The 15,109-nt window shown below is 35.2% G+C and overlaps 1 protein-coding gene across 1 annotated transcript in view; it reads right to left on the reverse strand.

Moving 5' to 3' along the window:
• The window catches only part of ADAM2 (ADAM metallopeptidase domain 2), a 106,070-nt gene that overhangs the window by 72,110 nt on the left and 18,851 nt on the right, over window positions 1-15,109 (reverse strand). The window contains exons 6-7 of the mRNA XM_027122889.1: window positions 11,479-11,647; window positions 6,478-6,534 (exon numbers count right to left, since the gene is read on the reverse strand). Of these exons, the coding sequence (XP_026978690.1) occupies window positions 6,478-6,534; window positions 11,479-11,647 (226 nt within the window). The remainder of the gene's footprint in view (window positions 1-6,477; window positions 6,535-11,478; window positions 11,648-15,109) is intronic.

Raw genomic sequence — 15,109 nt, forward strand, 5'->3', positions numbered from 1 at the left:
TTTAAAATGTTATGCTTCAAATGACACAATCAAAAAATGAAAAGGTAACCCACAGAATGGATAAAAATATTTGCAAATCATGTATTGGATAAGCGTCTAGCATCCACAATATATAATGAATACTTAACTACAACAATTAAAAAGACAACCCAATGAAATATGTGTAAAGAATTTAAATAATTTCTCAAATAAAATATTCTAATAGCTAATAAGAAAGTGCAAATATTCTCAACATCATTACACAATAGGGAATGCAAATCAAAAGCACAGTGAGAAACTAATTCACACCCACCAGGATGGCTAAAGTCCAAAAGACAGACAATAACAGAGTTGAGAATTTAGAGGAATTGGAACTCATACATTTGTTCATTGCTGGTGCAATACATAATGGTGAAAATTGTTTTTTAGGGTCTCAAAATGTGAAACATTTTGAGTTACCACACAACTCAGCAACTCTCACCTTTTGCATCTACCTAATAGAAATAAAAGCTTATGTCCACACAAAAACTTGTACAAAAATAACATTATTATGATACGAATATTATTGGAAAGCAGAGATAAGACATGCCAGCTGAGACACCCAGTGGACCACCCAACTCCAAGCAAAATCAGTAGTTTACTAACAGTACACAAGTGAGGCCAGTCCAGCACAAGGAGATCTTAATGAGATCAGAGGATATTTAAGAATTGTGAGCTAAATAAATAGTTGTCCTTTTAAGCCACTAAATTTTGGAGTAGTTTGTTATGAGCAACAAAAAGTGTCTCAGAAATCTATAAATGACTAAAACGAGGAATAGAAGTAAGAATGTATGAAAATATCTAATTTTCAAGCACAGTAAAATAAAATACCTAGCAAATATGTGAAACCTATAAGAAGAAAAGTTCACAAACTAAGGGGGATTAAAAAGTTAATTACAGAGAGTGGGACTCCTGAGATGGTGAAATAATGAGGTCTGCAAATCCTTTCCACAATAAGCAATGATAAAAGACAAAAGTCTCAAAAACATTTCAAGATTCTGGCAATTGACCAAGGGCATTAAAATGAGAAATATTAATTAAAGAAAAACTATTAATCCTATGGTAAGAACAGTGGGAATCTGTGACATTTCACCTGAGGTTGTCCCCAACCACATCTCAAATTGTATTGTGTGGTAATTCTACCATGGTAGGTCAAGCCATAAAATCCAAACACTTCCCTATCAGAGGAGGATAACTTGATTTGGTGCAGAGCAGGGCAAAACTACGTGCCCAGATATACTGTCAAAAACAATAGTGATCTCTGTGGCAAATGAATATTGAAGGGCATCATCACAGATAAACTTAGGCTGTGATACTGGTTATTTTAAGCAACAGACCAGAAGATGAGCCAGAAATCTAACATGGAATTGGGGGGGGGATATGATAGCCATAACGGGTCTTGACAACCTTCCATATATCCTTTATAGTCTGGAATATTCCATTCATGCACCAGTTAACACTCATGCTCAGGAGAGACTGAAAGGGGTCTAAGATATCGACAAGTTCATGGCTGAACTTGAAACGTTACTCACTACCTGAGGAGATGTGAGAAAGTCCTATAAAAATCAAAACCTACCTGACTTGAAAACTGAATACTTTCCCTAACAGACAAATCCATTTGCAAACGTTAGAAGCCTACTAGCTCAAATGTTGGAGCATAGCCTCTGACCAGTCATTGGCTGACCACTAAGATATGTTCACCCAAGGTCAACCACAAAAATCCTGGCTTCAAAGTAGAAACAAGAATTTAAAAAACAGTAAGCACAATAAAACAATGTTACCCACATATTTGAAAATGCAGTCATTAGAAACTATGAGGTAGACCTTACTGGATTTAGCACACGAAACTATAAAACAACTATGGTAAACATGGAACTGAAAGGAACCATGTTTAAAGAAGTAAAGGAATGATGACATTGACTCATAAAAAAGAGAGTATCAGTAAAGAATATAAATTACACATTATAATGTACAGCTTGGTGATGATGGCTAATAACACTGCATCATATACTTGAATGTTCTAAGAGAGTAGAATTTAAATGTTCTCACTACAAAAGAGAAATGAAAATTAATTATGTGATGGGATGGACGTGGTAGCCAATACTACAGTGGTAATCATTTTGTAATTTATAAATGTATCAAGTCAACACATACACATTAAACTTACACAGTTATGTGTCAATTATATCTCAATAAACCTGAGTGAAATAGAAAAAACAAATAATAATTATAAAATTGTAAAAAAGAACTAAATAGATACTTGAGTTGAAAATATAATAACTAAAATTATATAAGCTCACTAGCAGAAAGAATAAATGAAAATAATAATGTATCAATAGAAATTATTCAACATAAAGAACAGAAAGGAAAAACAAGAAGTAAAGTGAACAGAATCTCAGACACCTGTTTGACACCATGAAGCAAATACACATTTACAGAATGAGCATCTTAGAAGGAGAGGAGACATAGAAATGATCAAAAACAAAACAAACAAAAATACAAAACTTGAGTAAATAATAGCTAAAAACTCCCAAACAATGAAAATCACTAATCTACACATTACTTAGGCTTAACAAACTTCAAGTAAGATAAAATCAAAGACAATCACACATAGACACATCATAGTTGTAGTTACTGGACAACAGCCACAAGGAGAAAATCTTTACACTGAGAAGAAAAAAGTGGTACATCACCTATAGGAGAAGCACAGCAAGGTTCAGAGCTGACTTCTCATTAGAATCAATGGAGACCAGGTGGGGTTACAAATTCAAAGTGCTACCACAAAATACTCTCAATCAAGAATTCTATACTCAGCAAAACTATTCTTCTTAAGTAAAGGCAACAGAAAGCCATTCTCAAATTTTAAAGACAGAGAGAGAGAGAGAAATCAGTGATAGCAGAGCTGCTCTGCCAGAAATAATAAGGCAAGAAATGGTAATAATCAGGAAATTCTCAGGTTGAAAAGATGACACAAAACAGTAACTCATATCTACATAAGTATAATAAAGAACATTGGTACTAGCAATAACAAAGTATAAAACAATAAATATCTTGTCTTTTCTTCTCTAAAATTAGTTTAAAAAAACTTGCAAAAGACAGTAATTTATCCCTTTTTTTTTCTTTTTTGGCCAAGCGGCTTCTGGGATCTTAGTTCGCCAACCAGGGATCGAACCTGGGCCCCCAGCAGTGAAAAAGCCTGCATCCTAACCACTGGGCCGTCAAGGAATTCCCACAAAGACAATAATTTAAATTTCAAGAAAGGGTGGTATAAACTCATCTCTCCCTGTTCCTCCAAGCTGATCAAAATTATAAAAAAGTATAAACCCTGAAATAATATAACAAAAAAATCATAGGAAGTCTCTAAAAGGTGGAAGTAAGAAGGTACCTGTACAGGTATGCTAGGAATGGAAGAACAACATAGCTTCTCAGCAATTCCCAACACCCCATCCAGTGGCAAAAAAGTAGTCCAGGTAGAAATGGAATGAGAAACCCATTAACACCGTGATGCCTAGAATAGTAACCTCTGCACCACAGCATGGAGCTTCTCATTAACGAGCTTGAGACAACAGGTGGCCTGGACCAGGAAACAGCCATTTGGTCCTATTGGCGGTATCAGCAGGGAAGAGCGAAACTCTTCTGACAAAATATCTCCACCCCCACAGGCTTGATGTCTCCTGTACCTACCTAGAAACGCTAGGCAGAATGACCCTGGGAAGTAACTCCCACCCACACAAACAGTACTAGAGTCCCACTGGCACTGGGTGGACCAGGGAGACACTTTCCACCTGCACAGGCCCACCATCTACAATATTCCACTCAGAGGCAATAGAAGGAGACAGGGGAAGGTCCTTCCACTCCTGCAGGCAGGACAGGCAAGTATCACTGGGACCCGCAGAAACAGTGACTGAACCAAGAAGACCAAAATAGCATTATGAAGGCTCTGAGAACTTTTGTCATTGAATTTAACCCATATAATTTGGTCAGGACTTATGTGCTACAACTAAGGAGTCTGAATGAACAAAATAAAAGATTTAAGTAGAATGAAGAATTGCATAACGTAATAGTAAAAATTTCCAGAAAGCAACTGAAAACCATTTGCCATACCAAGAACCAGGAAAATCACAACTTGAGGGAGAAAAGTCAGTCAATACATGTCAACACCAAAGTACATCACTTGGTAGAATTATCTGACAAAGATTTAAAGTAGCCTTTGTAAAATGATGACAACAAATAATTAAAAATATCCTTCATGGGGAGTGAAGTCAACAAAATGGAGAACTAGAAAACACCAAGCCTTCGTTTTTCTCTGGAAACATCAAAAGACAACCAGAAACTGGCTGAAATAACCTCATTGGAGCCTCCAGAAAACCTCAGGAAAACATTCAAAGGTCTACAAATGTCCAATCAAGAAAAAAACATCTTGAAAATGACAGGAAATTTTGTGGTGTTTTTACTCCCCTATGCCCTGTTCCCTTCCCCAGTGTGGCATGGTTTAATCTGGAGGAAATGGTAGTCCATTTCCCAATTCCCTCCCTTATACCAGGTGGAGCAGAGAAGACCTTATCTGCAATGTTCTAACCGGTCTGGAAGGTGCCTGAATGGCTGTTTTCTGTGTCCCCTGGTTATTTTATCAAATGCTGAATTTTCAACAAAAATCACAATGTGTCTTAGTCAGTTTGGGCTGCCCTAACAAAAACACCATAGACTGGGTGCTCAAACAACAAATATTTATTTCTCACAGTTCTGGAGGCCAGGAAGTTTAAAGATTAGGTTTCCAGCATACCCTGTGTCTGATGAGAACATGCTCCCTGGTTCAGAGATGGCCATCTTGCCATCTTCCTGCTCTGTCCTCACATGGTAGAAGAGGTGAGGGAGCTCTCTGGCCTCTCTTTTATAAGGGCACTAATCCCATTCATGAGGGCTCCAGCTTCATGACCTAAGCCACTCCCAAAGGCTCCACTTCCCAGTACCATCACTATGCATTAGTATAAATTTTAGAGGAACAGAAACAGTCTGTGTTACAAGGCAAACAAAGAAAAAAAGCATGGCCCAAACGAAGGAAATAAATTGACAGAAACCCTTCCTGAGGACATAGAGACATACTAGACAAAGTCTTTAAAACAACTGCCTAAAATATGCTCAAAGAGCTAAAGGAAAACAAAAAGAATGAAGGGAAGTCAGGAAAATGATATATGAATAAAATGAAAATATCAACAAAGATATAGAAATTATAAAAAGAAACCAAACAAATTCTGGCATTGAAAAATGTGATAACTGAGCTGAAAATTGAGTAGAAGGATTCAACAGTAGATTTAAAGGGGCAGAAGAAAGAAGCAGTAAACTTGAGAACAGGATAACTGAAATTATTGAGTCTGAGAACCAGAAAGAAAAAGGAGGGACTGGTGGGATACCATTATGCAGAACAATATATGACTTAAGGGAATCCCAGAAGAAGAAGAGAGATTATTTAAAGATATAATGGCCAAAAGCTTGCCAAATCTGATGAACCACATGAACACACAAATCCTTAAGCTTAAATTCTAAGAAGGATAAAGCCAAAGAGACCCACACCAAGACAAATTATAATCAAACTGTCAAAACCTAAAGAGAATATTAATATTGAAGGCAGCAAGAGAAAAGTAACTAACCACATAAAAGGGGTGATAATAAGATTACTAGCCGATTTCTTAGCAAACACTTTAGAGGACAGAAGACAAGGGGATGATATATTTAAAGTGCTGAATGCAAGATGAAACAGGCACTTTGGAAGACAGTCTGGCAGTTTCTCACAAAAAAATCAAACAAAAAAAACATACTGTTACCATATGATGCAGCAACCATGCTGCTTGATATTTACCCAAAGGATTTAAAATATGTCAATACAAAAACCTGTGAATGGATGTTAATAGCAGCTTGATTCATCTCAAAATTGGAAGCAACCAAGATGTCCTTTAGTAGATGAATGGATAAATAAACTGTGGTACATACAGACAATGCAATATTACTCAGTACTAAAAGAAATTAGCTCGCAAGCCATGATAAGGCATGTAGTAAAGTTAAATGCATGTTACCAAGGTAAAGAAGCTAATCTGTAACAACTACATACTGTACATTTCAACTATATGATCTTCTGAAAAAGGCAAAATTATGGAGACAGTAAAAGATCAAAGGTTATTAGACATTATGGGTATGGGAATGATGAATAAAAATTACTAAGAAACTATTTTATAGGTAACATGTTTTAATATGTTAATTATATAAAATTTAAAATAAACTAATAGAGATTTGATTTCCAATTTACTACTGATACTAGTAATTTAAATTCATTAAGGCAGAGATAAAGCAAAAATTAAATAAAATCATTTATTGTCCTATGTTAAAAATTTATTCCAACACTTTTTATAACCTCCCATTGCTAATATAAATTAAGATAAGACAAATAAGTGAAAGTATACTTACTAAATTTTTTTCAACTACAACATGCATTTCTATATACTGAGAGAAGTCTACAGGTGGCTGAAAAAAAGTCACAATCTTTAGATAAAAATTGAAGAATCATTTAATTATTTTAAGTAATATACTACTTCACAAATTCAACATTGAAAATTCAGTTTTCTATATGAAAATAGAAATCATTTTCAGAATATTGCCTTTGTCATGTCTTTCACACCTGATCAATCACTTAATTTACTCAGCAAATAGCTCTCCTCTACCTTCCATTCTCCATATTCTCACTGGTACTGGGCTACTCATATGATTCTTTTCCCTGAGGAAATTCTTCCCTTGACTTGCCATTATGTGTGTATTTATGTTCGTTTAATGATTCCACTATACATTATTATGCTGTATGGTTTTATCTACGGCCTTGAAAGAGTAGGGGCACATCTCTGTGTTTAGAGGGGTGGGATTTCATCTGAAGGATAAAGCTAATCCTTGTATAAATCACCGCAGAAAAAAGTGAGCAACAGAGAAACAAAATGGGTTTCTTAAACTGCACCATAGATATCTCAGTATGTGGAATCTGGTTATGATGTCATTTAATTAGACCACAGTGGTTAAATTAGGCACAAATGTGAGGCCCGATGGGCTTATGATCTGTGTGACTTACACTCTGCCAACAAGTAATAATTGTTGTAACTACGTTTAATAAAATATTACTTATGTTCATCATTATTTTTACATGAAGTTAACCTAGGAGGAATGCACTAGGGAAAACTTGGAAGACAGTCTTTGTGGGCACTTTAAGACTATAGTGCAGTTAACTCAAAATAGTTTGTTACTAAAATAGTATACCACGTATAAGCACTGGACAAATATATAGAAGCAGAAAAGGAGGATCAAATTTCAAAAACTGAGAAAACTTTTATTATGGTATTTTAATGCCTGAATTTTTTTCTTTTTACACTGGTATTTAATCCTTTGAAAGTTCAAAACTATCACATTTTAGTTAAACCATTTTCCTTAACATAAAGAGGAGCAATAGAGAAAAATAAATCTAGGATTTAGCAGAGAAAAGTGAAGATTGTAGTAATTTAAAGGAAAAAAAGTCAATAAGGTCAGTAAGACAAATTCAGGGGTGAATGATCATTCATTTTTTCCCTCCATTTAAAAATTCTCTTTGGGCTTCCCTGGTGGCGCAGTGGTTGAGAGTCCGCCTGCCGATGCAGGGGGCACGGGTTCGTGCCCCGGTCCGGGAAGATCCCACATGCCGTGGAGCGGCTGGGCCCGTGAGCCATGGCCGCTGCCCCTGCGCGTCCGGAGCCTGTGCTCCGCAACGGGAGAGGCCACAGCAGTGAGAGGCCCGCGTACTGAAAAAAGAAAAAAAATTCTCTTTTAAAACCTTGGAGACTTGAGGGTTTGTTTTTTTTAAAATGCAAATGAAATCCCCTTATGGTCTAATTGGTTTATTTTCATTTCCATCCAAAAGGAAGCACTGAATGCTTCATGATAGTTTTGCTTATAGGATTCCAAAGTTTCATTGAAGTGCCTAAACAAGGAAATGAACTTTACTGGAGGAGAAAAATAAACATTTATATTAATTGAAACTAACAAAATATTAATGGTTTGAGAGATTCAAAGCTATTTCTTTGTTTTAAGCAACATAAGTGTTAGTTGACTTACATTTCCTGAAGTAATCCTTGTTTATTTTCATCTCTGAGATAGGGATTGATGATATTTAGTTGATTATAATTTATTCACTTATTTACTGGACAATAAGCTTTCATGGGGAAAAGATATAGTCTGTTTCAGCAAAATAATTAAAAATTTAAGACAAAGATGCATTAAAGAATGCCAAGAAATCTGTATATTGGGAAGGTGGGCAGGTGTTAAGATTTCAGAAGACCTGAAAAGCTATTTTATTTAGTAAATGAAAGTAGCCAATAAAGAAAACCAATTTCTTGGAAATGTGCTATATAAGGTTGACATCAATGGCATGAAACTTTGCTTTGGTCAAATAAACACTAAAGAATTGGAGCTAGGGAAGAAGATTGGAGAACACTACTAAATGATCCAATTGCAATGTAGTTGGATTAAAAAGTTAAAGTTAAAAGATACCAAAGCCCACTGGTAAGAATATTCAGGAAGTGAGAGGGACATGAAGATGATGACAGATAGATGATAGATGATATAGATAGATAAATAGATAAGTAGGTAGATAGTTAATGTGTGTGTATGTTGTTTAACTTGGGCAGTCATTATGTCCAATGTAAGATCAATAACTCAGAAAAAAATTGGAATAAGAGTGGGAGATCTGTAAATCACAGTAGATAAAGCCGTGAAAAAATATACAAGACAATATACAACACAAACAAAAACCTGAGACATAACACAAGAAATATCATTATCTAGAACATGAGTGTATAAGGAAAAGTCAGAGGAAGTGAGATAGAAAGTGAAGCAGGAGAATTTTATCAGAGAGTAAAGTGAATTGAAAGTTTCAGAAAGTTTTTATATTATTTCACCATTAACATTATACTTAATAGTGGTGGACTTTCTTCTTAAAATTGGTCCAAGACAAGGATATTCTTCTCACCTATTCAACACCATGCTAACCAGGGCATGTAGGCAATAAAAGAGAAGTTAAAAGCATCATAATTGAAAAGGAAGAACATAATCTTTGTTTAAGATGACATCATCTTGTACACAGAAGACTACAAAGAGTACAATAAAAAACTAATACCCAATTTAAACAAGTTTGCAGAATATGAAATCAGTATACAAAAGTCAATAATTTCCAAACATGAATAATGAGAAATCCAAATTTGAAATAAAATTTTAAATGTGAAATAGCATTTAAATGACAACATTTGTAGAAATAAATTTAACCTAAGAAGTTTGGCTGACAACTTGAAGACAACTATACAAAAGATTGTTGTAAAAAATTAAAGAAGACCTAAAAACAAAAAGCCGCTCAATGTTCATGGATAGGACGAGTTAATATTGTTAAGTGGCAGTATTTCCAAGATTAATCTACAGAATCAACAGAATCCCAGCTTGATTTTTCAGGGAATTGAAAATAAGTGAATTTTAAAATTTATTTGGAGATTGATAGTATCAAGAATAGCCAAAACAATCTTGAAAAAGAACATTACTGAAGGATGTACACTTACTAATTCCAAAACTTATTCCAAAGGTATAGTAGTAAAAAGTGTGGCTCTGGCATAAGAATAGACATAAGATCAATGGAGTATTATTTCAAGTGCAGAAATAATCCCTAACATCTATGGTCAACTGATCTTTGAAAAAAAGGGCCATGAAGATTCAGTGGAACAAACATAAGTCTTTTCAACAAATGGTGTTGGGAAAACTAGATATGCATATGAAAAATGATGAATTTAGCGCCCTCCTTCACTCCATACAAAAATTAAATTAAATTGGATCATATATTGAAATGTAAGAGTTTAAAGAATAAAACTTTTGGAGGAAATATGAAATAAATTTTGTAAACCTGGTATGATGGTTAATTTTTTCTGTGAACTTGCCTGGGCCACAATGCCCAGATTTTTGTTCAAAAATTATTCTGGATGTCTCTGTGAAAATGATTTTGCATAAGATAAACATTTAAATTGGTGGACTTTTAGTGGAGTAGATTACCCTTCATATGTGTGGAGCTCATCTGATTAGTTGAAGGCCTTATTAGAACAAAGACTACCTTGTAAGCAAGAAGGAATCCTTCCAGCTGACTGCCTTTGGACTTGAATACAACTCTTCCCTTGTCTCCAGCCTGCTAGTCTACAGTCTACTCTAAATTCTCTCATTCTCCCTCTCTTCGTGTGTGTGTGTGTGTGTTTACATCAAATATATATGTGTGTGTATACACACACACACACACACACACACACACACACACACATATACATATATTCTGTTGGTTCTGTTTTCTTGGGGAAGTGTCTTTATTGAAAGATACCCTTAGCCACTGTTGGTGCAGAGCTGAGATTGTTGAAAACCAAATCCAGAATCTCATTTTGTGAGTGGATGAACTACAACACAAATTGAATTTCCACCCTCACAGGGTGTCTACTGGAAGAAATAACATCCTAAAAATTGGAATGAGCGTATATGAGAAACTCTGATGAAGCTGGGGTCACTAAATCCCTAAATTCTTTTTTTTAATAAATAAATAAATATTTATTTATTTTGGCTGTGTTGGGTCTTCGTTGCTGCATGTGGGCTTTCTCTAGTTGTGGCGAGTGGGGGCTACTCTTTGTTGTTATGCACGGGCTTCTCATTGAGGTGGCTTCTCCTGTTGTGGAGCACGGGCTCTAGGCATGCAGGTTTCAGTAGCTGTGGCACACGGGCTCAGTAGTTGTGGCTCGTGAGCTCTAGAGCGCAGGCTCAGTAGTTGTGGCACATGGGCTTAGTTGCTCCATGACATGTGGGATCTTCCCAGACCAGGGATTGAAACCATGTCCCCTGCATTGGCAGGCAGATTCCTAACTACTGTACCACCAGGGAAGTCACTAAACTTCTACTAAATTCTGATGAGTCTTCTTTGCCAGTAGAAGCAGTCTCTCCATCCCTGGATAAGGATATAAGGAAAATGTAATGGCCTACCCTGAGGCAGGTGCCTTAAAAGACACTAGTGATTCTTCTCAGCATCCTAGATAAGTATCTTCATTTTATGTGAATTTTTATGTGAATTTATGTGAATGTCACTTATGTTTATTATATCCAAACTTTGATATAATGGATATGGAGAAAGGAGAGCATCTGCAGACAACAAAGGTCTGGATCACAGGGAAAAATGCCACTAACAGCAGAAAATGCCATCTTGGTGTTCTGGAAAACTGAATGACTAGTTTTAAGACTTACAATAGGTTATGAAGTTTCTGGTATCACTCTCTCTCTCTTTCTCTCTCTCATATACATATGTTAATAATTTTTTATCAGAAAAAAATACATTTTTTATATTGCTGCATAGTAATAACTATATAACTTACTCAATTGATCACTTACCTCTACACTTTGTATTTTATAGGGCTTTTCTCTTGACTCAATATCCTTCTCAGCATATAAAGGAGCACCTGTATTCCTATGTTTTACTTGATAAATCACATGTTCAAAACCAATTGAAGGCTCCAAGGGCTCAATTCCATAACTTACATTTTCAAATTGTAGTAAGCCCCTAAAAATTCCAAAAAGTAAGTGAATAAATAAAACAGTTCATTTTTCACGAAGTCAATAAAATGACATAATCAGGGTTTTTTAATAGTATGCAGGTTATTTTCATTCTTAGCCTTATGTGGTGAAGTAAGAAAAAGTTACCGAGTATCCACAAATTTACTGAGTGGAACAGAGTAGTAATGCTATTGGTATTTACCAAGCTACTAGTACTCTGTGGTCTCCACATACACTAAAAAATCGTAATTCAGGAGAAGAGTAGGAGACAGTACAAAAGTCTCCATGCTGTGCTTTTCCAATGACAATTTCCCACTATAAGCCATGCCTCACTTTATAACTTAGCAAAGATCAAGGAAACTAAAAGCTGGTTCTTTGAGAAGATAAATAAAATTGATAAACCTTTAGCCAGCCTCATGAAGAAAAAAAAGGGAGAGGACTCAAATTAATACAACTAGAAATAAAAAGGAGAAGTTGAAACTGACACCATAGAAATACAAAGGATCATAAGAGACTACTACAAGCAATTATATGCCAATAAAAAGAACAGCCTAGAAGAAATTGACAAATTCTTAGAAAGACACAACCCTGCAAGACTGAACCAGGAGGAAGTAGAAAATATAAATAGACCAATCACAAGTACTGAAATTGAAACAGTGATTTAAAAACTTCCAACAAACAAAAGTCCAGGACCAGAAGGCTTCACAGGTGAATTCTATCAAACACTTAGAGAAGAGCTAACACATGTCCTTCTCAAACCATTCCAAAAAATTGCAGAGAAAGGAACACTCAGAAGCTCATTCTATGAGGCCACCATCACCCTGATACCAAAACCAGACAAAGGTATCACAAACACACACACACACATTACAGGTCAATATCACTGATGAACATAGATGCAAAAATCCTCAACAAAATACTAGCTAACCAAATCCAACAACACATTAAAAGAATCATATACCATGATCAAGTGGGATTTATCCCAATGATGCAAGGATTCTTCAATATACGTAAACCAATCAGTGTGATACACCATATTAACAAACTGAATAAAAACAATATGATCATCTCAATAGATGCAGAAAAGGCTTTTGACAAAATTAAACACCCATATATGATAAAAACTCTCTAGAAAGTGGGCATAGAGGGAACCTACCTCAACATAATGAAGGCCATATACGACAAACCTACAGCAAACATCATTCTCAACAGTGAAAAACTGAAAGCATTTCCTCTAAGATCAGGAACAAGACAAGGATGTCCACTCTCTCCACTTTCACTCAACATAGTTTTGGAAGTCCTAGCCACGGCAATCAGAGAAGAAAAAGAAATACAAATTGGAAAAGAAGTTAAACTGTCTGCAGAAGACATGATACTATACATAGAAAATCCTAAAGATGCCACCAGAAAACTACTAGGGCTCATCAATTAATTTGGTAAAGTCACAGCATACAAAATTAATGTGCAGAAATCTGTTGCATTCCTATACACTACTAATGAAAGATCAGAAAGAGAAATTAAGGAAACAATCCCATTTACCATCACATCAAAAATAATAAAGTACCTAGCAATTAACCTACTTAAGGAGGCAAAAGACCTGCATTCAGAAAACTATAAGATACTGATGAAAGAAATCAAAGATGACACAAACAGATGGAGAGATATACCATGTCCTTAGATTGGAACAATCAATATTGTGAAAATGACTATACTACCCAAAGCAATCTACAGATTCAATGCAATCCCTATCAAATTACCAATGGCATTTTTCACAGAACTAGAACAAAAAATTTCACAATTTATATGAAAACACAAAAGACCCCAAATAGCCAAATCAATCTTGAGAAAGAAAAATGGACTAGAGGAATCAGGTTCCCTGATTTCAGACAATACTACAAAGCTACAGTAATCAAGACAGTATGGTACTGGCACAATAACACAAATATAGATCAATGAAACAGGCTAGAAAGTCCAGATATAAACCTACGCACCTATGGTCACCTAATCTATGACAAAGGAGGCAAGAATATACAATGGAGAAAAGACAGTCTCGTCAATAAGTGGTGCTGGGAACACTGGACCGCTACATGTAAAAGAATGAAATTAGAATGCTCCCTAACACCATACACAAAAATAAACTCAAAATGGATTAAAGACCTAAATGTAAGACTGGATACTATAAAACTCTTAGAGGAAAACATAGGCAGAACACTCTCTGACATAAATCGAAGCAAGATCTTTTTTTGCTCTACCTCCTAGAGTAATGAAAATAAAAACAAAAATAAGCAAATGAGACCTAATTAAACTCAAAGGCTTTTACACAGCAAAGGAAACCATCAACAAAACAAAAAGACCATCCACAGAATGGGAGAAAATATGTGCAAATGAAACGACCGACAAGGGATTAATCTCCAAAATATACAAACAGCTCATACAGCTCAATATCAAAAAAATGAAACAACCCAATCAAAAAATGGGGGAAGATCTAAATAGACATTCCTCCAAAGAAGACATACAGATGGCCAAGAGACACATGAAAAGATGCTTCACATCACCAATTATTAGAGAAATGCAAATCAAAACTACAATGGGGTATCACTTCACACTGGTCAGAATGGCCATCATCAAAAAAATCTACGAGCAATAAATACTGGAGAGTGTGTGGAGAAAAGGGAACCCTCCTACACTGTTGGTGTGAATGTAAATTGGTGCTGCCACTATGGACAACAGTATGGAGGTTCCTTAAAAAACTAAAAATAGGGCTACTATATGATCCAGCAATCCTACTCCTGGGTATATATCTGCAGAAAAGCATAATTCGAAAAGATACATGTACCCCAAAGTTCACTGCAGCACTTTTTTACAATAGTCAGGACATGGAAGCAACCTAAATGTCCATCAACAGAGAAATGGATAAAGAAGATGCGGTACATATATACAATGGAACATTACTCAGCCATAAATACAGAATGAAATAATGCCATTTTTAGCAAAATCGATGGACATAAAGATTGTCATACTGAGTGAAGTAAGTCAGACAGAGAAAGATAAATATCATATGATATCACTTATATGTGGAATATTAAAAAAAATGGTACAAATGAACCTATTTACAAAACATAAATAGAGTCACAGATGTAGAAAACAAACTTATGGTTACCAAGGGGGGGAAGGTGGGGTGGGATGAATTGGAAGATTGGGATTGACATATACACACTACTATATATAAAATAGATAACTAATAAGAACCTACCATATAGCACAGGGAACTCTACTCAATACTCTGTAATGACCTATATATGGGAATAGAATCTAAAAGAGTGGGTATATGTATATGTATAACTGATTCACTTTGCTGTACAGCAGAAACTAACAGAACATTGTAAATCAACTATACTCCAATAAAATTAATTTAAAAATAAAAATAAAGCTTCTGATTATAATTTTTCAAATTTGAAAATTATTTCTT

Source organism: Aethalodelphis obliquidens, unplaced genomic scaffold, assembly GCF_003676395.1.
Source record: "Aethalodelphis obliquidens isolate GAN/ISIS:26980383/991018 unplaced genomic scaffold, ASM367639v1 scaffold25, whole genome shotgun sequence".
NCBI lineage: Eukaryota > Metazoa > Chordata > Mammalia > Artiodactyla > Delphinidae > Aethalodelphis > Aethalodelphis obliquidens.